At 50.5% G+C, this 20,805-nt stretch overlaps 1 protein-coding gene across 2 annotated transcripts; it reads left to right on the top strand.

The window, feature by feature from the left end:
* Positions 1 to 289: 289 nt before the first annotated feature.
* Positions 290 to 9,824, top strand: LOC134512486 (serine/threonine-protein kinase PDIK1L-like). Of its 2 annotated transcripts, XM_063327870.1 has the most exons (5): positions 290 to 321; positions 2,774 to 3,400; positions 4,423 to 4,639; positions 6,618 to 6,870; positions 9,713 to 9,824. In XM_063327870.1, exons 2-4 carry the CDS (start codon positions 2,855 to 2,857, stop codon positions 6,851 to 6,853), a joined length of 999 nt encoding a protein of 332 aa, XP_063183940.1. In that variant the 5' UTR covers positions 290 to 321; positions 2,774 to 2,854; the 3' UTR covers positions 6,854 to 6,870; positions 9,713 to 9,824. The 2 variants fall into 2 exon arrangements, with proteins under 2 accessions (XP_063183940.1, XP_063183941.1); XM_063327871.1 differs by lacking the exon at positions 290 to 321 and having other exon boundaries at positions 2,661 to 3,400.
* Positions 9,825 to 20,805: the final 10,981 nt, after the last annotated feature.

Genomic DNA, 20,805 nt, shown 5'->3' with positions numbered 1-20,805 from the left:
TTTTCGCGGAGGTCTGTCCTTCGCGGGCACCCGTCGCCCGCCGCAGAGCCTGCTGGGAGTTGTAGTTCTCCCCCACGCTGCCACCGCCACGCAGGCGCAGAACTTCCCTGCCCGGCCCGCTTCAGCCGGGGAAGACGAAGCGTTCGCCGATTGGTCCGGCGGTGGCCTCAACCCCCTCCCTCTCCCCTCCTCTCTGACTTGTGATTGGTTCGTCCGCGACTCCTTCTTTCTGGTTGGCTGGCTGTGCCCAGTGGGCGGGGTCTCGAGGCCGTGGCGGGAATTCCGGCGGCGGCGGAGAGGGCTGAGCGCGAGCGGGTGGTGGTGAGGGGGCGTCGGTTTGTGGGGGCGGCTGGGGAGGGGGCCTGAGGTGGGCCAGGTGCTGGGAAGAGCTGGGCCTGAGGGAATGGTGGAGGAGAGGAAGGTGCTGGGGCAGGGATCCCAAGTGGGGAAGGGAAGGAATCTTAGGCAAGGAGCAGGGAAGTGCTGGGCCTGAGGAGATGGTGGAAGGGGGCTGAGGTGGCCACGGGGTCTTAGTCGAGATGTTGGAAAGAGCTGGGCCTGAGCGGCTGGTGTAGGTGGGGAAGGGCTGGGGAAAGAGGCTGAAGGGGAGAAGGGGCTGAGGTTGGGAGGTGGGCAAGGGGCCTGAGGTGGGGCAGGGGTCTGAGGTGGCAAAGGGAAGGAGTTGTAGTCAAGGAGAGGGGAAGAGCTGGGCCTGAGGGGATGGTGGAAGGGGGCTGGGGGTGGGGAAGGGGGCAGGGGCTTGGAGGGGAAGGGGGCTGAGGTGAGATGCTGTGAAGAGCTGGGCCTGAGGGGCTGGTGGAGGTCGAGGTGGGGAAGGGAAGGAGTCTTAAGCAAGTAGCAGGGAAGAGCTGGGCCTGAGGTGATGGTGGAGGTGGGGAAGGGGCTGAAGGGACAGAAGGAGCTGGGGGCTGAGGTGGGGCAAGGGGCTGAGGTGGCGAAGGGAAGGAGACTTAGGCAGGCAGCAGGGAAGAGCTGGGCTGAGGGAATGGTGGAAGGGGGCAGGGGGCTTAGGGGAGATGCTGGGAAGAGCTGGGACTGAGGGGCTGGTAGAGGCAGGGGAAGGGGATGGGGAAGGGGCTGAGGTGGGGCAGGGGCCTGAGGTGGCCAAGGGGTTTTAGTTGAGATGTTGGGAAGAGCTGGGTCTGAGGAGATGGCAGAGGCGGGAAAGGGGCTGAGGGGAGAAGGAGCTGGGACTGGGGGATGAGGAAGGGGACAGGGCCTTGGAGGGGAAGGGGCTTAGGTGAGATGCTGGAAAGAGCTGGGCCTGTGGGGCTGGTAGAGGCAGGGGAAGGGGCTGAGGTGGGGCAGGGGCCTGAGGTGGCCAAGGGGTCTTAGTTGGGATGGTGGGAAGAGATGCGTCTGAGAGGATGGTGGAGGTGGTCAAGGGGCTGAGGTGGGGAAGGGAATGAGTCTTAGGCAAGGAGTGGGAAAGAGCTGGGGCTGAGGAGATGGTGGATGGGGGCTGGGGCGAAGTGGGGTAGGGAAGCGGGCTGAGGTGAATAGAGACGGGGAAGAGGCAGGGCTGGACCTGGGGAGGGGGTGTGGTTATTCCATGGGGCTATGGTGGGAGTGGGTTTGGGGAGAGGATAGGGTTTGGACTGTGGTGGGGGCTGCTTTGGAGAGGAGGGGTGGGGGCTGAGGGCTGGAGAGTGGGGAATAGAGTGGGAAGAGGGTTGAGAGGGCTGGGTGAAAAGATGAAAGATTTGGGAAAGGAGCACAGCTGGGAGATGTGGCTGGAGGAGGGAGGGGGATTAAGAAGGAAGCTGGGCTGGGAAGAGGGAGGTTAGGTTGGGTCAGCTGGACCGAGAGTTTGCGAAGGGAGAATTTGGGTGGAAGTGGGGGCTTTGAAGGCAGCAGCAGGTGGGGTAGGGTAAAGGGGATTGGGAAAGGAACATGGGGGGCATGAAAGTAGAGAAAAAATGAGTTGGGAGAGAAGAATTAATGTGTTGATTAAGGAGCTAAACTTGGGCTGGTGTTGAAGAGCTCTGCAGTAGGGAGAAGTCAGATGAGGGACTAAAATGGGAGTGGGATTATCAGGGGATAGGGCTGGGGAGGGGGATTGAATGAGGGATCACGAGAATTGCAGGGAGAGGCTGTGCTAGAGAGTGAAGTGAAGAACAACCTGGGGTGGGTGGCCTGGGAGTGGGACAGGGAGCTAGAGGTGGAGGCGAAGTGCAGTGTAAGGCTTGTGAAAAGGGTTGGGTGAGCTGGAGAAAGAGGGTGAGTATCAGGGACTGGATTGGTAGAAAATTGGCAGTGGAAGCGCAGGGACATGATGTGGCTGTTGATGGATAAGTACATTTACAAGGGGGGAAAGTGAGGGTGAAAGATTTGGTGCCAGACGGGTACTTCTGGCTAACTTTATTTCTTCAAAAGTCAATTCTGGTAACAGTAAGTTCAGTGGTTACCCAGGAGGTCTTGTCTTCCCTTTCCTGCCCTGCTTAGGAAACGTGTCTATAATAACTCTTTTTCTTTCTCACTAAGCTTTGTCCACTGTGGACAAATCGATGTCACTTCCCAGGTGGTTGTATCCCACTGTGCAGTCAGGATTGTACTTGATAATGTCTCAAAGTTGCCATGGATATAGGCTTTCTCTTAAAACCCCGTTTTAGCTGTCAGTCCTTGTGCAGCCGCACAATATACCGATGCATATACTGCTAAAATTGATTCCGGTTGGAAGTATTTGCAGTTGATCGTTGGTAAGCTGCTTTGTTTGGGTGAGTTTTAAGCTTTTTATCCCCTTCTCTTCCAGGGTTTTACTGCAGGTGACAACTGCTTGCCATGAGTTCAAATATTTTCCTCTGATTTGCTGTTCACTGGGCCAAAGTGAGGGATGGCTACAGAAGCCAAGTACAGCATCGTTCGAGAAGTGGGCCGAGGGAGCTATGGGGTTGTTTATGAGGCCATCGTTAATCAAACTAGAAGCAAAGTAGCTGTAAAAAGGATGCACTGTAACGTGCCCGAAAACGTAGAACTGGCTCTGCAAGAGTTCTGGGCCCTGCAGAGCATCCAGAGGCAACACGAAAACGTGATCCAGTTGGAGGAATGTATCCTGCAGAATGGCCAAGTCTTTCAGCCAATTAGTCATCGATACAGAAAATCAGACAACCATTTGCTGCTAATTGAGACCTGCCTGAAAGGGCGGAGGTGCATGGATCCCAAATCGGCCTGCTTCCTGTGGTTTGTGATGGAGTTCTGTGACGGTGGCAACATGAACGAATACCTGCTGTCTCGCAGCCCGGATGCTCAGCTGAATAACAGCTTCATGCGGCAGCTCAGCAGTGCCGTGGCTTTCCTGCACAGAAACCAGATAGTGCACCGAGACCTGAAATCCGACAACATTTTGATTTCTCATAGACGTGGAAGTCCCATAGTAAAGGTAAGGGAATAAAACTTTGCTGTAACAAATATCTGATCTACATGCTTATGCATCATGTGCTTTGGAATGAGCTTTTGGTCTTGTGATACTTGTAATAAGCGTACTCAGGACATCTGATATCAGTTGCGGGCTTTTTTTTTTTTTTTTTTTAGGAGTCTTGGAAGGAAGTAGAGGTCACGATTCACGATGATGTGTTTCTGTAACGTCTTTCATCCACTGCTTATCCTGTTGAGAGGAGCAGTTCAGGGCTGTGAACTTGTGCGCGTTAGATGATCATAGAGATCGCAATCAGTCAAAAATGAAGTAATATTTTTCTGTGCCCTTAAACTTTAAGAGTGTACTGCCCTGTTACAACAGCTAGTGCTTCCAATATTGCTGCCTCAAGCACATACTGATGTTTCAGGGGAGGTGGGGAATGTTTTCATGCTCATGTTGGTGCCCTATTGAGGTAAAGACTGAAAGTCTGTTCCAGTTCTCCAAAAAGCTGGGTCCAGCTCTCTTCTGAACTTTCAATCCCGAGAGTTCCAGTAGTTACGAAGTAAAATAACAGGTTGGCGCATTCAGATAATTCATGTCTTGACCATTCAGATCAATAATGGTATTTGTACTTCGACCTGTAGAGCCATCAAGGGACACTTAAATCAATGTCATCTTAATCGCTATGGGTAATAATGGTAATGCAGGAGATTCAGTGCACTCACTGTGGAACAGTAAGAGCCATTTCTTTGTAGATGTTGTTCAAGGTATGTTTATGCCCAATTAGATGTAATTAGAGTGAACTTCACAGAAAGATAATGATGCCCATCTTAGGAAGGGGAACAAACAACCAAAAAGGGGTTGGGGAATGGACAGCTCAGAGGAAATGACCAGCTCTTTGTTTCACCAGGGCTGCCACTCCACGAGTGTCAGTGCCATGCTGCGGTGGATTTCAGAGCGGATTCACTGTGCTGCTGTTTGTAAACACACTTGTAAATGTGATGTTTGTGAATAAGTTATTTTGCTTTTCTTCTTATGCATTGCAGGTAGCAGATTTTGGCCTCAGCAAGGTGTGTCAGGGGAAAGGGAACGTGAACCAGCATCGCTTCTCCTCTGCATGTGGGTCCAACTTCTACATGGCTCCAGAAGTATGGGAAGGTCACTACACTGCGAAGGCTGACATATTTGCCCTTGGCATCATTTTCTGGGCTATGGTGGAGAGGATCACCTTCCGAGACAGGGATACTGAGAAGGAATTGCTCGGTGAGGATCAGATCAGTGCTGTCCTGTTGTCAAAGGGCATTCTGGATCTGTAGGGAGGTGTTTCTCCCAGGCACAGTTAAAAATGCTGTGGTACATATGCTTTGGATGTGGCTTTTTCCAGGAATTTGCAGGCACTTTGCAACCCAAAGAAACCCGAAGTTGGAGGGTTTTTGGGTGTTTCGACTTCTTGTTTTTAAGAGAACTGCAAAGAAATCTCTTTTTCTTTAGCATGCATTACTCCTAATTTGGTTGCTTCTCATGTGGGGTTCCCAGGTCTTGAAGAGACAGACTAAGGCAGAGGGAATGCTTTATATATTTATAAATTGTTTTATTTGGAAGATCAGTCCTTCTGCCAGAAATGCTCTGTGGGATTTAAAGGTTAAGGGAAAGATCGCTTCTGGCTTCTCTGCTGTCAGGCCTCCCTTACCCTAAGGAACGCTCTTCAAAAATGGATTTGGCCCTTATTGTCTCTAAAGAATTGTAGGAAAAAAACCTTGAAGCCGTTGGTGAGGCATTTGTCTTGCAGCTATGCTCTTGACAGAGGATTTAGTATCCGTGTGCCTCCATTTGCTCGGAAATGCTTTTAATGCTCTTAAAACCAAAACCTTTCTGGAATTGGGCTTATGGGTTCGCATGTATCCTTGACTTGGCATAACCAAGGGATGGGATCACTCGGAGCACTGAAAGGATGTTCCAAGGAGCCAAATAATAAACTGGGAAAGGATGTTTAGATAAGCTTCACTGCCATCTGGCTGAGTTTCCTCACAGTTTGGAGATGGAAGATCTCACAGGGATGACTCCTCCGATGGCCTGCTCTCTGCCTCTCTCCCCGCCTCCGCCAAATCCCCCACATATATCCACGCTTGAAATACTTTGTACTAAATGATTTCAGGAAAGTATATTGCAGTGTAAAATCCATCTCGAGAGGAGAGAATGCCAGTCAGGCACATTAGCATAATAATTGAAGACATCTACCCAGGCTCTGAGATCATAGTATACCTGTCTGTCTTCCTTTTAAATGTTTAAATTCTTAAAAGGAATTTCTGCGGAGGAACTTTGAGACACTATTGTGCTACCCCTTTAATTTTTTTTTTTTGTCTTCAAGTAGGCTCAGTTCTAATTCTATTATTTATTTCTTTTTTGAAATGCCAAATATTGATAAATGTTTTAGTTCCTGCCTACAGAAACAAGCAAATGGCTGCAGCTGAGACCAAAGCATGAACAGATTTCATTAAAGCAGCTACCCGCCAACTTGAGATAAGGAGTTTGCAGGGCCAACCTTGTCTATACACAGACAGGTCACTGCCTTTGAAACATTTATTCTTTGCCTGGTGCAGGGGCAGAACAGCTTGAGTGAGCAAAGCTGTTTTTACTGTCTGTTTTGGAAGCCGGTTAATCATTTTCAACAACCGGTGAAATTATTTAGATTACCAGGAGCAAATTTACATTTGCCTTCCTTAATCTTGCCGAGGAGAAGTTGGCTAACGGTAAATGGCATATGCTGTCATTTTAATTGAAAACTGTTTGACTAACTGAGCAAATAAGTTTCGTGTTTAACTCTTTCAAGTCATCTCAGCCAAGTACAGTCTCCCTCCCTCTCCTAGAGCTTAGGAGTCTCCCGGTAAGGTGAAATGGAGTAGGATGGAGGAAGTTCATTTCAGCAGCGTGTTTTCTCTGCAGATGGTCCATATAACTGCCTGACGAGCACCCCGTGCTTAAACTTGCTCCCTCTGTTCCATGCATGGTTACGCGCACAGCCTTGTGCAACATCTCGATTACTTTTTGAAAGTAAAAGCCTCTTCTGATAACAACCTCTCCCAATGTTTGACTTGGCATTCACCTCTTAATAAGTGATCTTTCCGGTAATGGTTCGGATGTGGTTTTTTTTTCCAGATTGTCTCTCTGTACTGCACATGACAGCATTTTGTGTAGACTTTTCTCTACCTGTATAACCTGACTCCTCCTAATCTGTGTTCAGGAACTTACATCTGCCAAGGCAAGGAGCTTATTCCCCTCGGAGAAGCATTGCTGGAGAATCCCAACATGAAATTAAAAATCCCCCTGAAGAACAAGAGGTCCATGCCAGATGATCTCTGCAAGCTCTTGCATGATATGCTGGCTTTTAACCCAAAGGAAAGACTGGATGCCTTCCAACTGGAAGTCCGAATCAGGCAAATCTCCTACGGCAAAAAGCGTCAACGCTCCGTCTCATAGAGACGAAGGACGTTCAGGTTAGTGTCTCTGCCAGGCCACTCCCTATTTAGTCTGAGCTTACAGGGGATTTGCCGTTATTGACCTCCAGAGCAAAGCCCTCTAAACCAAATGTGACCTGTAGCGGTTCTGAAAATTCAATGATAGACAAGTACAGTCAAACTAGAAGAAGAAAAGGCTTCGATAAACGTTTGGCAAAAGGAATTTAGTTGAAGTGTGTCTAACAAACTTTTGCCTCTTCAGTGGTGTTTGTTCAGGAAATTGGCTGTGTACCCGTATTTGGGCCAGCCTGTCCTTTACCCTAAACCTCATCTATTTCCACAAATGAGGGCAGATTTCTGCCTTCACCTCCAGCTTATTTGTTGCTTTTACAATATATTTGCTAATTAAATACGAGCTGAAGTGTGCAAAGTTACTGTATATTTGTAGGTGTGCATCTTAAATATGGTATTCGGATACGATAGTAACTGTCAGATTAGAGACAGATTTTATTTTATTTTTTAATTAAAAGCACTGTTAATGCTCAGAGCGTATCAGAACTGGCTGCACCAGATCACAGGGCAGCTTCCTGTCCTGAATTGTGTAAGGCCTTGAAGATTGTGTTGGAGAAGGCTGGACTGGAAATCTGGTGGTCTTGCCCAGTCCTGCAGTGAGACTGTTGGTTTTATGTGCCCGCTTTGAAAAAAGATTTGATCCCCTAATCATTATGAGTTCTTGATGGCTTCTTTAATATCTGCCTTGATGGAAATCTGAATGTCCAACATAAAATTCAAGATGGTCTGTCGGATTCTGTGTTTTTAAGCAGAGCAATGAAAATACAGAAGGGAGTTTCCAGGATTTTCTAGGCCTGTCTTCTGCTATCATGGGCTTCATACCCTAGAATTTATTTGATAAATGCATCATAAGAAATAAAGGGTTTGGTGTCTGAGTCACCGAGACTGAGAGCATCTGGCCGTCCTTATAGCTAAGGACATTGTCCTTTGCAACACAAATGCGTTTCTGATCGGTTTAATACTCTTGATCTTGTGACAGACTCGTGCTTTAGCTTAAAATGTTCTTCTTCTTCCTGGGTGTTTGCCCAGTTGTAACCTTAGCAGCATTTCTTCCCATCCAAGGTTTGCTGGTTCCATGAAGGTTGGCTTCTCCATCTCCAGATATTTTCTGCACTTACTCTAGACGAGCCTCTTCAGGTCCTGGTAAAGCGCTCGCGTTTACTATCTAGCCTGGAAATATTCCTCCTGATGTATTCCAGGATCACATCTCTCCCCTTTCATACCTAGATCACTTAATCCTCTCATAATTACTTTGTATCCTAAAGCCCTTTTTGACTTGATTTGCTTCAAATCAATAACATTCTGGGTTACAGCAGTTACTTTTGTTCACAGATGAATGACCTTATGTTTTCTATTACTGAGTTTCATCCCCTGGCAGTTAGAAGAAACGGTGAATGACCCTGAATATTTCCTCATCCTTTTTTATAACCGTAATACCTCCAGCTTTGTGTCATCGGCACACTTCGAATTGTGCCAAGGCTGTTAGTGAAAATGTTAATTAAACAAGTCTGTTGCCAGTGCCAATCTTGATAAAACTCCACTCTAGCCTCTTCATTTCCAAATTATCCGTTTCATTTTTCCCTTGGGACAGGTTAACTGCCTTACATCTTCCTTTTTCCTAATCCCAGTCTTCTCCTGTCTATCTAATACTTTCCTGTGTGGTACTACATCAAATACTTTACCGAAATCTCCGTGGACAAGACCAACGCTTCTTTTTATCTAGAAAAATCAGTTCTGTCGCTGAAAACTACTCAATGAGTCAGGTAGGATCTGGAGTTCGGGGACTCTGCCCTGAAAGAAGAGGCCTGGCATACTGTAATAGCAACAGTACCACTAGTTGGCAGGCCAGCCCTGAAGTGGTTCGCCTGCTATAGCGGAATTTGCAAGGATAAAGAGGAAAAAAAAGCTCTAGCGGCACAGTGTCAGGCTTACTTCTGTTGACTTTCCTTTTTCATTATGAAACCGTAATGGTAAATAGGTTTGCAGACTAGGTTTGGAAGAAAAACGCCAACGCAGTCAGGACATATCCCTGAAAACCCTATCTGTCTCAATTCTCTTCATTTATTTTATTTTCCTGTTCGGCAGGAAGCTAGCCGAATTACCTACTCGCTTTGGGCATGTAATCGGAGTTGATGCAGGAATGGCTTGTGGCACAGCGCTCCACACCATGAGGCGCTAGGCTCACGCTGTTGAAAATGCCGTCAGCTGCCGTGTCAGCGTGGACTGAAATGAAAAGCAACTCGCCTTTCTAAAACGGGGTCGCCTTAAACACCGAGTCATGGAGGCTTCAGTCCAGAAAACAGCCCCATTTCATATCCGGCTTTTCCAGTCTAAAATCGGGAGTAGCACAGCAGTCGAAAAGGGTTTCTTGCAATGCTAAATCTCAGTGCTTCAGAAGAAAACTTCCAATGGCGAGTCCAAATAAAATAGGAGATGCTTTTTTTTTTTTTTTTCCCCCCGTAATGCTTTGTTATCACAGGGCAATGAACTCTCCAGTGTAGGGCAGCCGAACTGTAAGTCTCCACAGAGCAGTGTGGAAAACCTCAAAAAGAGTTTTCTTTCGTGAATTTAAAGACAAGGGTATGGATATAACATGTCATTTAGGAAGTCCTTAAGTTAAACGTTGCTCAGAACTGTGATTTTTACAGATGAAAGCCTGCTTGCGTACCTGCCCTGCGCTCTTCCCTAGGCGTGTGTATGTTAGTGATGTCCCCGAGGCAGAACAGTGGGACAGGGGACCCTTGGTATGGGCCAGTGCTCTCAACAAGAAGTATTTTTATTTTGCAACTTTGATGCGTTTCCTTTGCAGGTGTCGTGTCCCGCTGTGATCTGGAGGCCTCGGAGGTGGCGAACAATTCTGCCCTCCTTTAGAACAAGCAGATTGATCAGAAGACCGTTGCCAGCTTCTGGTTTTCCTGAACGGTTATATTTAAACGGACAATAATTTTATTTATTTGTACAGTAATTTTAAGAGAAGAACTACAAAAAAAAATAATCTGTTTTTATGCAAACCTTTGGTGTTTTTACATTTGCGTTCTTTTAGGCAGTGGGTAGCGTAGGTGAAAACTTGGCTGAGGTGACCTTGACTGTCTGGCCACGCTCGGCAGAGTCGTAGAGGAGTTTCTGAACTTGCTCTTTTTAACCCAACCCTTGTGCATCCTTTTGTCGCATCTGTCCTGCGGCCGCCCTTTTGAAGGACGGCACAGAAACGTGCAGAAACCGTCAGGAGACGGGCTTCTCTGCCCCACGGCGTGTTGACTGCCTTTCCAGCCCTGGTTTCTCACTGATAATGCCGTGTTGCTTGTCCTTGGCACTGAAGTTGACTTTTGGAGGTTTAATTGGAGCTTTTTTTGTACATGTTTAATTCTTCGCTCCGTGTTGCTTGGCCACGTAACGGAGTGATGTCTGCTGAATGAGCTGGCAAAGTGTTCCGTGTCTATTCTGAAAAGTTTGAGCAGAAACAAAAATGTATTTTCTTCACAGTAGCTTTTGAATATTCTTGCTTAGATTAACTAAAATGCTTTCTTAAAATAAATACAAAGAATGTTAAAGATGCCAACTCTTGATTAGAACGTATGCGTCACTAACACTTAAAGTAGTTTAAGGAATCATGCTTCCTGCTGTGTTAGCTGCTTGTGCCAGCTGTTCTTACAAGGGAAATGAAAAGGACTGAACTGGAATCTTGGCAGGTAAATGGGGAGTCTAATTTGCACCCTGTTTGAAAAATATTTTAATGTATCTGTAAACTACTGCTGATCTTCGCTTTTCTTCAGGGGCTGGGAGCCCCTGGAAAAGGTTCCTCCTGTGCTCTTCTGTTGTGGAGAGGGGAAAGAGCCTCCTTCGGGGACAGCTTCCTTTTGTGGGAAAGGAATAAACTGCCAAAAGAAAGGGAAAATGGTGAGCCCCTCTGCGCCACCTGTGCCACACAGAGGACAGAAATACATATATTTCTCTTAAAAATAGATTATATATTTCTTCCTCCTGTCCTAGGCTCCTAAGGCTGTGGCTGCAGTGTAAAAGACTATTATAAGCAGTGCGTCATAAGCCAGATTCATGGAGAGGATCTTTCTTCCTGCCATGCCTTTATCCGGAGGCTCCGCTGGCATTCCCTGGGGAAGTGTAACATTCTCTCACCTGTAAAGTATGTTTGTCCCGCACAAACAAGTGTTAATTGGCCTCTGTCCCTGTACCAGATAACAAATGGGCTACCCAACAGGAGTCATCCCTGAAAAGAGCTGTTGTGGGAACACAGAGAAAAAATAAGTTAATTCAAATTGTTAAATTAAACTTGACTTTTGCATTCGGCGAATCCCTAGTCTGACGGCAGTAGCGCACGGGAAGCGTGTGCGGTGATGATAGACACGGTTGCTTTGAAGCTCATTCAGCTCCTGACACCTCTGTGCAGACGGACCGCGGGGCGACCGGGAACGAGCTGGAACTGGGGGTCTGGGTCTTTTGTTGTTCCGAGCCACCGTCACCCCCTTCTGGAGAGCACTTCTGTCCTCGGGTGGGAGACGGGTCTGGCTTTGGCTGCAGCTCTGCACCAGCAGCACAGCCCGGCCTCGCCTAAGACTAGTTGTTGCCTTGATTTCTAATTCCTCTTGGAGTTCTGGGGGATCATGACTTAGGACTGTGGGCTGGTTTCCCCCTGCACAGCTTTCGGTTACAAATACTCCTCTGCTTTGCAGAGCTGCTGGTCTGGAGTGAGGTTTCTTCATCCTCTTCTTTCTAATCCTGCAGCTACTCTTGTCCGCTTTCTGCCGCCTCTCCTCAGAGCACGCTGCTGGGCTTCCAGGGCTGTTTTCCATTGAGACCGGGTCCGTTTTTCTGGGCTACAGATAGGTTTGCCCACCCCCGCAACACCTGAGAAAACTGCAGGGCACAGGAATGGCTGTTTACTCATTTTCTTCCTTGTTTTGCCATTAGGTGAGTGTCCTCACAGCTGCTAGATATTTTTGGCTAGTCTGTACGTTCGCTTTAATTGCTTGAAACTCTGTATTTTTATAAATTAATAAAACGCGGTGGTGTTTTTTACTAACGCGTTAAAAATGTGTGGTAATACCGAGCATCTCTTTAGAATCACATGTGACTTTTTTTTTTTTTTTTACATTTTTTTAATAGGTACCACAATTTAGTGACTCTAATACCTAGTGAGTAAGTCAATGGATATGCAGTGACAGGCTCTAATTTAAGTGACTACTTGGTAGGGAAAAAGGGGCGGGGGGGAGAATCCTGGAGCTGCTGCGCGTAGCTCTCTGCAAACAAGCTCAATATTCAAAAGCGATCTAAAGGGTAAATGTAATGTCTGTAGCCGGGAAAGGAACAAATAAAATGGAAGAGTGCATGAATCCGTGGCATTCTCCTGTTTCAAAAGCTGTAGGCAGCTCATTAATAATAATATAGCTGAGAGAGAAAAAAAAAAAAAAAAAAAAAGAAAAATACAGAGAAGTTTGTCGAAGACCTACAGTTTGGGGATGGGGGATGGGAGGTTTGTTAAACTGCGTGTTATGGAGGAAACGAACTCTTGTTTATTGAGTGGGTGCTCCCCACCTTGTGCTATGAGAACCGGGGGTGGGTGTGTGCGCGGGGGATGCGCAGGTTTCAACAAACTCCTGGTGACCGCAGAAGAGTCGGAGGGCTTAAATCGTACCTACTTGTGGAAGAGAAATCCATCAGCAGTTCCTCAACAGTGGTTTAGAGCAACCTTTGCTTCAGGGAGCCCATAAACCCTCGCTCGGCAGCTGCTGGAGCCGCTCTCTCTGCTGCCCTGTTTGTAGACAGTTTTTCTTCCAGCTCCTGGGAAGAGATGGCGACGGTGCCGTCCCTTCTCACCGTGCAGGCTGGAGCGGGGCCAGAGAAGGGCAACGGAGCTGGTGAGGGGTCTGGAGCACAAGTCTGGTGAGGAGCGGCTGAGGGAGCTGGGGGGGTTCAGCCTGGAGAAGAGGAGGCTGAGGGGAGACCTTCTGGCTCTCTACAGCTCCCTGAAAGGAGGGGGTAGCCAGGGGGGGTCGGGCTCTTCTCCCAAGGAACAGGCCATGGCACAAGAGGAAACGGCCTCAAGTTGTGCCAGGAGAGGTTTAGGATGGATATTGGGAACAATTTCCTCCTGGAAAGGGTTGTGAAGCATTGGAAGAGGCTGCCCAGGGCAGTGGTGGAGTCGCCATCCCTGGAGGGGTTGAAAAGCCGGGCAGACGCGGTGCTGAGGGCCATGGGGTAGTGGTGGCCTTGGCAGGGTTGGGTTGATGGTTGGACTTGATGATCTGAAAGGTCCCTTCCAACCTGGGCGATTCTGTGATTCTAAAGCGCTGAACCCTAAATATTGCTGCCTGTCACTCGTCATGGAAGAGCATCTGGCTCTTGGTGAAAATTGCTGCTTTGGTGACTGAAGGAAGACGTTTGCCAGTGACAGCTCCTCGTGTGGCTTCGCATGGAGGAAGAGACCGGTGCCGTCAAGGGCCCAGCGCCCGGCTCGCGGGGCTTTGAGGACGATGATTTTTGTCCCTAGGTCAAAGCACAGGCAGTGGTGACTAAGGATGAACCACTCCATTCTCTTCCCTATGGTCATCATCTCTCCTGAAGAAAAGAACGGAGAGGAACGTGCATCCGTGATTCCGCCTTGTATTTTGAGTGAGCGGATACCGAAAGTGAAGCTTTGTTGGGGAATAAACGTGTAAGTTCTCCATTTTCCTTCTCTCCCCTGCGATGAGCCTCATGTGCGTGGGAGCCCTTTGTTAGCGCGGCCTCTCTAAATGCCGGAGTTGTCCATCGCGGCAGGCGCTTAAATTGATCGCTTTGGATTAAGGACGCTTCAGACTAGTTAATTTTTTTTTTTTTTTTTTCCCAATGGGACAAATAACATCACTCACTGAGACGCGAGAGAGCTGGGGGCTGAATTTAGCCGGGGAAGAATTAAATACTCGCTGCCGTCCCCAGTCAGGATCAAGTCAGTCAATACTATTCTATTTTTCTCTAAAATTAAGCATCGCCTCCAAATCATTAATTAGCAGAATCCTCCATTAATCATCCATCCCAGCGCATCGCGCCAGCCAGCAGAAGCAGAAGGTCTTTTTTTTTCCTAGGTCTCTTAAATACATCACCGTAGCTGGTAGTTTTACTGCTGCTGGGCAGCTTTTTTTGGAACTGAATAAATTCACGGGTCTGTTAATCACAAAGAGGAACGAAGGTGCTCCGGACGCCTGTCCGGGAGCAGTTATCCACAGGCACCCAACCCGCAGCCGGAGGTGTGGATGGTCCCGAGGGGGGACGGAGGAGCCGGTTGGATGCAGTGTCCCCTCTCAGCAGGGGCGCGGGACGAGATAAGGAAAGCCGATTTCCCGACCCGTTCTCCAGGCGTGGGAAGGAGGCGGGACGGCGCGTCCGCTGCTCCTGTCATCCCGCTTCGCCGACCAGAAACGTTCCCTTCGCGAAGGGTTCAGAGGAAGACTTTAATTTCTTCACGGCTGGAGAGGTAAGAGCGAAGTTCTTGACTTGCGGTGGGTGCGGAGGGGAACTGGCGTCACTCGTGGACTGATCGAATCCAGAGAAAGATTTTCTGCAAAAGAAGGGAAATGGGGAAACCTGCAGCTTAGCCCAGCGGCGATGGCTACAGACTGTTTCCTAATTAAAACCTTTAGCACTGGAGCGCTCAGGTCATGTTCGTCGTTCCTCCTCGCCCACCCTAAACTTCTGAACGTGTCGCTCCTTTGTTCCATCAAACGGCTGCCGCCTTCCCCCCGCCAAAGCAGCCCGTTTCCGCAGCGCAGAAACCGCGAACGCTGTCTTCGCATTCTGTTTGCGAAGCGTGACCCAGGTCCTCTCGCAGGCGAAACGCAGAGACACCCACGTGCCACGGCTGACGTCGCGCAGGAACGTCCCAGAGAGAGAGGAGCTGGGAAGGTAACGAGCTCGTGCGGCTCAATCCGTCAGTCCCTCTTGTTCTTTCAAGATTCTTCGTACACTCTTAATTGATTTTGCTGCGGCTTTTTGAAGCTGGAAGCAGCGGTTTGCTCCCTTTTAAGCTTCTTTAGCTTTCCTTTATTCTCAAAGAGCTGCAGGATCAGAGAACATAGATGAAATTGTTTTTAAATGGAAACAACGTGCAGTCTACTGGCACTATTCACACCTCCCCGCAGCGCTCCTGCTCCGCACGGCCCTGCGCCTGCTCCCGACGCCACGGGCTCTGCGCAGAACGGCCTGGGGCACGAAGCGAGCAGCTTCCCGGGGAGACGGGGGAGAGGGAAGCTGGAAAGCACCACCCCGGCGGGTGCTGATGGACACCCCGGGGCGTAAAACCCCACAGCCATCGACACCTGCCCTCTTGCAGCTTCCCCGCAGAGTTTCAGTTTTTGAGAAAGCGGTTTTCCAAAGTGGCTTTGTGGGTGTCTTGCAAGCTGTGCTGAGCCGTGCGGTGGGGCCCAGCCCCATAGCGAGTGACGGGGGCACCCATGTGCCAGATCAAGACCCTGGTTTCGGTGCCGTGCTACCTCCGGATCCCCTAATCCCAGCAAACCTTCTGGGAGAGTCGGCTCCCAAGGGAAATAGAGGCACCGAGGTTCACTTAAAGGCACTATCCCAACAGGAGGTGAATTCCTAGAACCGCCCCGATACACGCGACGGGGCAGGAGCTGGAAATCCCGCGGCAGAGGAGAGGGAAGGGGCTCCTAAGGATGGTCCGGCATGAGGAGGTGTGTCCCAGGAACAGCGTACTGGGCTTGTGTTTCACCACCGCTGGCTGCCCGGGAAGTGATCGGAAAAGGCCGTGGGATGCATCCAGTCCTTCCGGGGAGGAAAATACGTATATGTAAGGTTTGTATGGTGTGTATGTGGGGCTCGGCCCTAGATCTGGCGCCCAAGAACCATCAGTGGGTGCATAGGACAGCTGCTGGCAGACATGGCCAGAACAAGGCTTAAATTTAACTTTCATCACGTCATCAGCTGGAGTTGGACAAAAACCAGATCCGCACAGGTTCTGGGAGGAGGCATAAATGGAAACAGGCGCCTCCAGAGGAAGCTGTACCCATTGATTTCAGAGGTTTTGCTTTTGTTTTAACCTTTTCACTTAAACCAGCGCCAGCTTCTGCTGAGGACGTGCTGCAGGACTCCAGCTGGCAGTTCGTGACCGGGTAGTCTCAGCCTTTTGCTTACATCAAAGATTGAGGGTAAAACCGCCGCATTTGGCTTTTTACCCCAACCATAAACAAACTGAAAGAGGGAGGAAAAAACCCCTGAAGCCAAGCGTGTTGCTGCAGGAGTTTAAGAACCACCGAGGGGGCTCCGTGGGTCAGTGCAGGGGCTGGCGGCCTGTGGAAGGGGACCCGGGGCGTGAAATCCCGCGGAGCCGCGGGCGCCCCTGCGCCAGCCGGCTGAGCCGGGGGAGGGACAGAAGGGGAAGCAGGCAGCGACGTCGATAAATCGATGCCAAACCACTTCTTTCCCCTTTGGGAAAGGACTCGAGATGAGCCCAAAGAGTTCGTGCTGCTCTTTACCCAAGGTCTGAGCGGTGCCGTTTTACCTCGACTTTGTTTTTCCCGAACCGCTGACTCCTTATGCTTATTAACCAAAGCTGATGAGCACAGCCGGATCGTGACTGCTGCGTTTTTTTAAAATCGGGCTCCTTTCTGGCTGCTGCTTCTCTTCATTTAATTTTCTCCTTTTCTTACAGATTCGCCGCAGATCCCCCGAGCCCCTGGCGTGACTGCTTATTGCACTGGAGGCGGGAGGCAGCCCCTGCTGCTGCCGCTCCGAGGATGCCAGCGAAGAAGAAAAACAAAATCCCAGCTGGCAGGGGGGGATCGATCCTCGAGAGCGGGTCAGATCCCCACCACCCTGCGCTGCTGGGCATTCCTGGCCCCTCACCAGAGCGGCTGCCCACTGTTGTTCAGTGTTTCTAGGTTACTTGGTTGGGTTTTTTTTCTTTATTTCTCTTTGGGTTTTTTCCCCTGTTCACTTTTCTCGTAACGAATAGAACTGCTGGGGCCTCGGGAAGCACCTGAGCGAAGGGTGGCTCAGGGTCAGCAGCCGGTGGCAGGATGTGTCGAATTAGAACCTAGAAACAGATATTCTTTTATTTTCCCCAAACTGAGCAGCATCTCTTCTGCTAAATTCATCCCGTTCAGACGTAGAAGGGTCTATTGGATGTAAAAATTGCCATTAACACTGTTGACAGCAGAGCAGCTGAGCCGCTCGTCCCCGGCTTTGCCATGTTTATCTGGGTGTTGGTGTCTTCTCGTTTTATGGCTCAGTTCCTGTAATGGTGACGCTTCACCTTGGCCACGTTAGGCTTGAACACCTCAAGATTTTGAGGTATCTCCCGGCTGCTCTTAAATTTCCAGCATCCAGCTGCTGTTAGGCTGTGGTCAGACATCCTTCTCCTGGAGCCAGCGCTTCTACCTTGTAGGAGCTACTGTCTGGAGTCATTCCAAAAGCCATCGGCACATCAGATCCCCTGGCTCCCGGCAACAGCTTTTTCTTTTGCCTGCAGACGTTCACAGAATCCCAGACCGGCAGGGGTTGGAAGGGAAGGGACCTCTGGAGATCATCCCGTCCAACCCCCGGCCAGAGCAGGGTCACCCAGAGCAGGTGGCACAGGAACGCGTCCAGGCGGGGTTGGGATGTCTCCAGAGACGGAGACTCCCCCACCTCTCTGGGCAGCCTGTGCCAGGGCTCTGCCACCCTCACAGCAAAGAAGTTCCTCCTCATGTTGAGATGGAACTTCCCATGGTCAAGTTTGTGCCCATTACCCCTTGTCCTGTCCCCGGGCACCACTGAGAAGAGCCTGGCCCCATCCTCCTGACACCCCCCCTTTCAGTATTTACAAGCGTTGATAAGGTCCCCCCTCAGCCGTCTTTTTTCCAGCCTGAAGAGACCCAAATCCCTCAGCCTTTCCTCATCAGAGAGATGTTCCAGTCCCCTCAGCATCTTGGCAGCCCTTTGCTGTCCCCTCCCCAGCAGTTCCCTGACCTCCTTGAACAGTGTTGCTGAATCCTTGTGTTCACCCGGTTCATCCTCCCTGAGCTGGGCTGTGTGTTCACTCGCGTCACTTCACGGGGCAGGAGCCACTTCTGTTCCACAAAGCTAGGGGCAGGGAGGACAGGTATCGCAGGGGGATGCTGTGGCCAGCAAGGCAACCAGCTGGAGGCACCCCCGGGCGCGTTTTTGCTGGGGGATACGGGACAGGGGGCCGTGCAGGTGCTGTGGCGGATCTTCGTGGTTTTTTTGTTAGACCTGGACAAGTCGGGTGATGCCCACCAGGTCCTCCAAGCTCAGGCTGAGCTCAGAAACAGAGAGGACAGAGGGGTCCAGAGGTGCCAGAAAAACGCAGGCATGGAATCATTTAGGTTGGAAGAGACCCTCGAGATCGTAGAATCCAACCGTTAACCCAGCACTGCCAAGCTCACCACCGACCCGTGTCTCTCTACATGTCTTAAATCCCTCCAGGGACGGTGACTCAGCCACTTCCCTGGGCAGCCTGTTCCAACACTTGACAACCCTTTTTGGTGAAAAAAGTTTCCTAATACCCAATCTAAACCTCCCCTGGTGCAACCTCGAGGCCATTTCCTCGTGTCCCTGCCCGTCTCCATGCTGCTAATTCAGAGATCGCTTGCAGCCAGGGCAAAAGCTGGGGGCAACAGCGTGTCCCCAACGGGCTCGTGGTACCCTTTACCCGAGCTTTGCCTTCTTCGCAGGTGGAGCCTGTGCTGGGTAGAGCCACCTGGATGCCTGCATGATCCAGGGCAGCATCTTTGATCCCTCCTGAAGCTTCCAGCCACCCGGTGCTGGTGGACGAGAGGCTCCACACGAGCCGTCAGTGTGCGCTGGCAGCCCAGAAAGCCAATCGTACCTGCATCAGGGCTGCATCAGGAGAAGCGTGGCCAGCAGGTTGAGGGAGGTGATCCTCCCCCTCTACTCCACTCTCGTGAGACCCCACCTGGAGCACTGCGTCCAGTTCTGGAGCCCCTACTACAAGAGAGATACGGACGTGCTGGAACGTGTCCAGAGAAGGGCCACGAGGATGATCCGAGGGCTGGAGCACCTCTCCTATGGGGACAGGCTGAGAGAGTTGGGGTTGTTCAGTCTGGAGAAAAGAAGGCGCCGAGGAGACCTTCGAGTGGCCTACCAGTATCTTAAGGGGGCCTCCAAGAAAGCTGGGGAGGGACTTTTTAGGATGTCGGGTAATGGTGGGACTAGAGGGAATGGATCAAAACTAGAGATGGGTCGATTCAGACTGGACGTTAGGAAGAAGTTCTTCACCATGAGGGTGGGGAGACACTGGAACAGGTTGCCCAGAGAGGTGGTGGAAGCCCCATCCCTGGAAGTTTTTAAGGTCAGGTTGGATGGGGCTCTGAGCAACCTGATCTAGTGGGAGGTGTCCCTGCCCATGGCAGGGGGGTTGGAAATGGATATCTTTAAGGTCCCCTCCGACCCTAACGATTCTATGGTGCTATGACGATGCCGCACGCCACCAGGAAGCAGGAGGTACGAGCTCCCCAGGGTCCATGAAGCAGCAGCCGGAGGCAGTCCCACATCCTCAGCAGGGTCCTTCTGCCAGCAGCTCTCCTGGGCGAAGACGGGCTTCCTCCCTTGGCCGTGGGGAAGCCACAACCCGCTCTGCAGCCCTTGTGCTCACCGCGGGAGAGCTCGGCAGGCGCTTTACTACTCGCTCCAGCACTGCCAAGGCAGGGCCAGGAGATAATTTTAAAGCAATAAGGAAAAGGCATATAAATAGAAGCAGGAGAAATATTGAAGCTGGCAGAGCTTCTTTTCACGTCACAGACACAAGAGCACAGCAATGAAATCACGGCGCGAGCCCCGGTGCTCCTGCCCCGAGCAAGTTATTACGGCTTGAGCCGCACCTGAGCTCCCGGCCACCGTGCGCCGCATCTCGGCCACGTCCCGCTGCAGGCAGGCAGACAGCGCTGGCGTCCCAAAAAAAGTGAGAGCGGGAGAAACGCGACAGGCTAAAATTAATGCAGAAATGAGCGTGACTCACCTTTTTCTTCTCCTTCAAAGCATTCGAAGCTGGTCACCGCCGTTTGCCTGGGAAAGGAGAGCGCAGCTTCCATCAATGACTCGCTTTCTTCACGCCCGCTTGCTTGTTTTCCTGACGGGCCGCGCAGGAGCTGGGCAGAGGCTGGGGAGCACGACCCTCGCCGGGGCGCTCCTGCTGGAAAGCATCGGCCTCAAAACCCTTTTGCCTGACGGAGGCCGCGACTACGGAGCGGGGAGGATGCGGCGCGAGCGCCCACTCCGCAGCAGTGGCCCCAGTCCTCCCTTGGCACCATTTTGACCCGGAACAATGAAATTTGGGGCCTTCCCAGTCCCGGATTTCATTTCCCTAAGCGTGGCACCGACCACAGCCCTTGGTCTGTTGGGTTTTACAGGCATTTTGCATTTTCTTGACTCTGTTCATTTTCTGGTCTGTGGGTTTTGGGTGGGTTTTTTTTTCGGTCTTCCATCTAGGAGGCTTCAATACCCTCCTCCTCGACCACGTCCCGCAGGAAAGATGCCGGGTTTGGCCACTGAAGGCAACGCCGTCTGCATTTAGCCGACCTCAGACTGCAGCCCCATTCACGGCTGCGCGAGACACGACGCGTTTCAAAGCCTCTCTCCCTTTTGCGATTAATTACAGCCCGTTTCCTACACGACAGCTCCCTAAGAATGATGTACCTACACGGAGACGGATGCTGCTCTCACAGAGGAGGAAAAAAAAACAACGCCAAACCTTAATATAATAATCCAAACTTCCAGAGTACCGCAAAGAAGAGGTGAGAGCCAACTGCGCAATCCCTTGGCGTGGCCGAGTGGTTACCAAGACCCTGCGACTGACCAGCTGGGCCAGGGAAAAGCCAACCCAAACCAAAGTTTTAGCCAAGCTAAACCGCAGCTGACGGTTTCTCTTATCAT

The sequence above is a fragment of the Chroicocephalus ridibundus genome, chromosome 3, assembly GCF_963924245.1.
Source record: "Chroicocephalus ridibundus chromosome 3, bChrRid1.1, whole genome shotgun sequence".
NCBI lineage: Eukaryota > Metazoa > Chordata > Aves > Charadriiformes > Laridae > Chroicocephalus > Chroicocephalus ridibundus.
The sequence above is the reverse complement of the archived record's forward strand: the minus strand, read 5'-3'. Positions and strand labels throughout refer to the sequence as shown.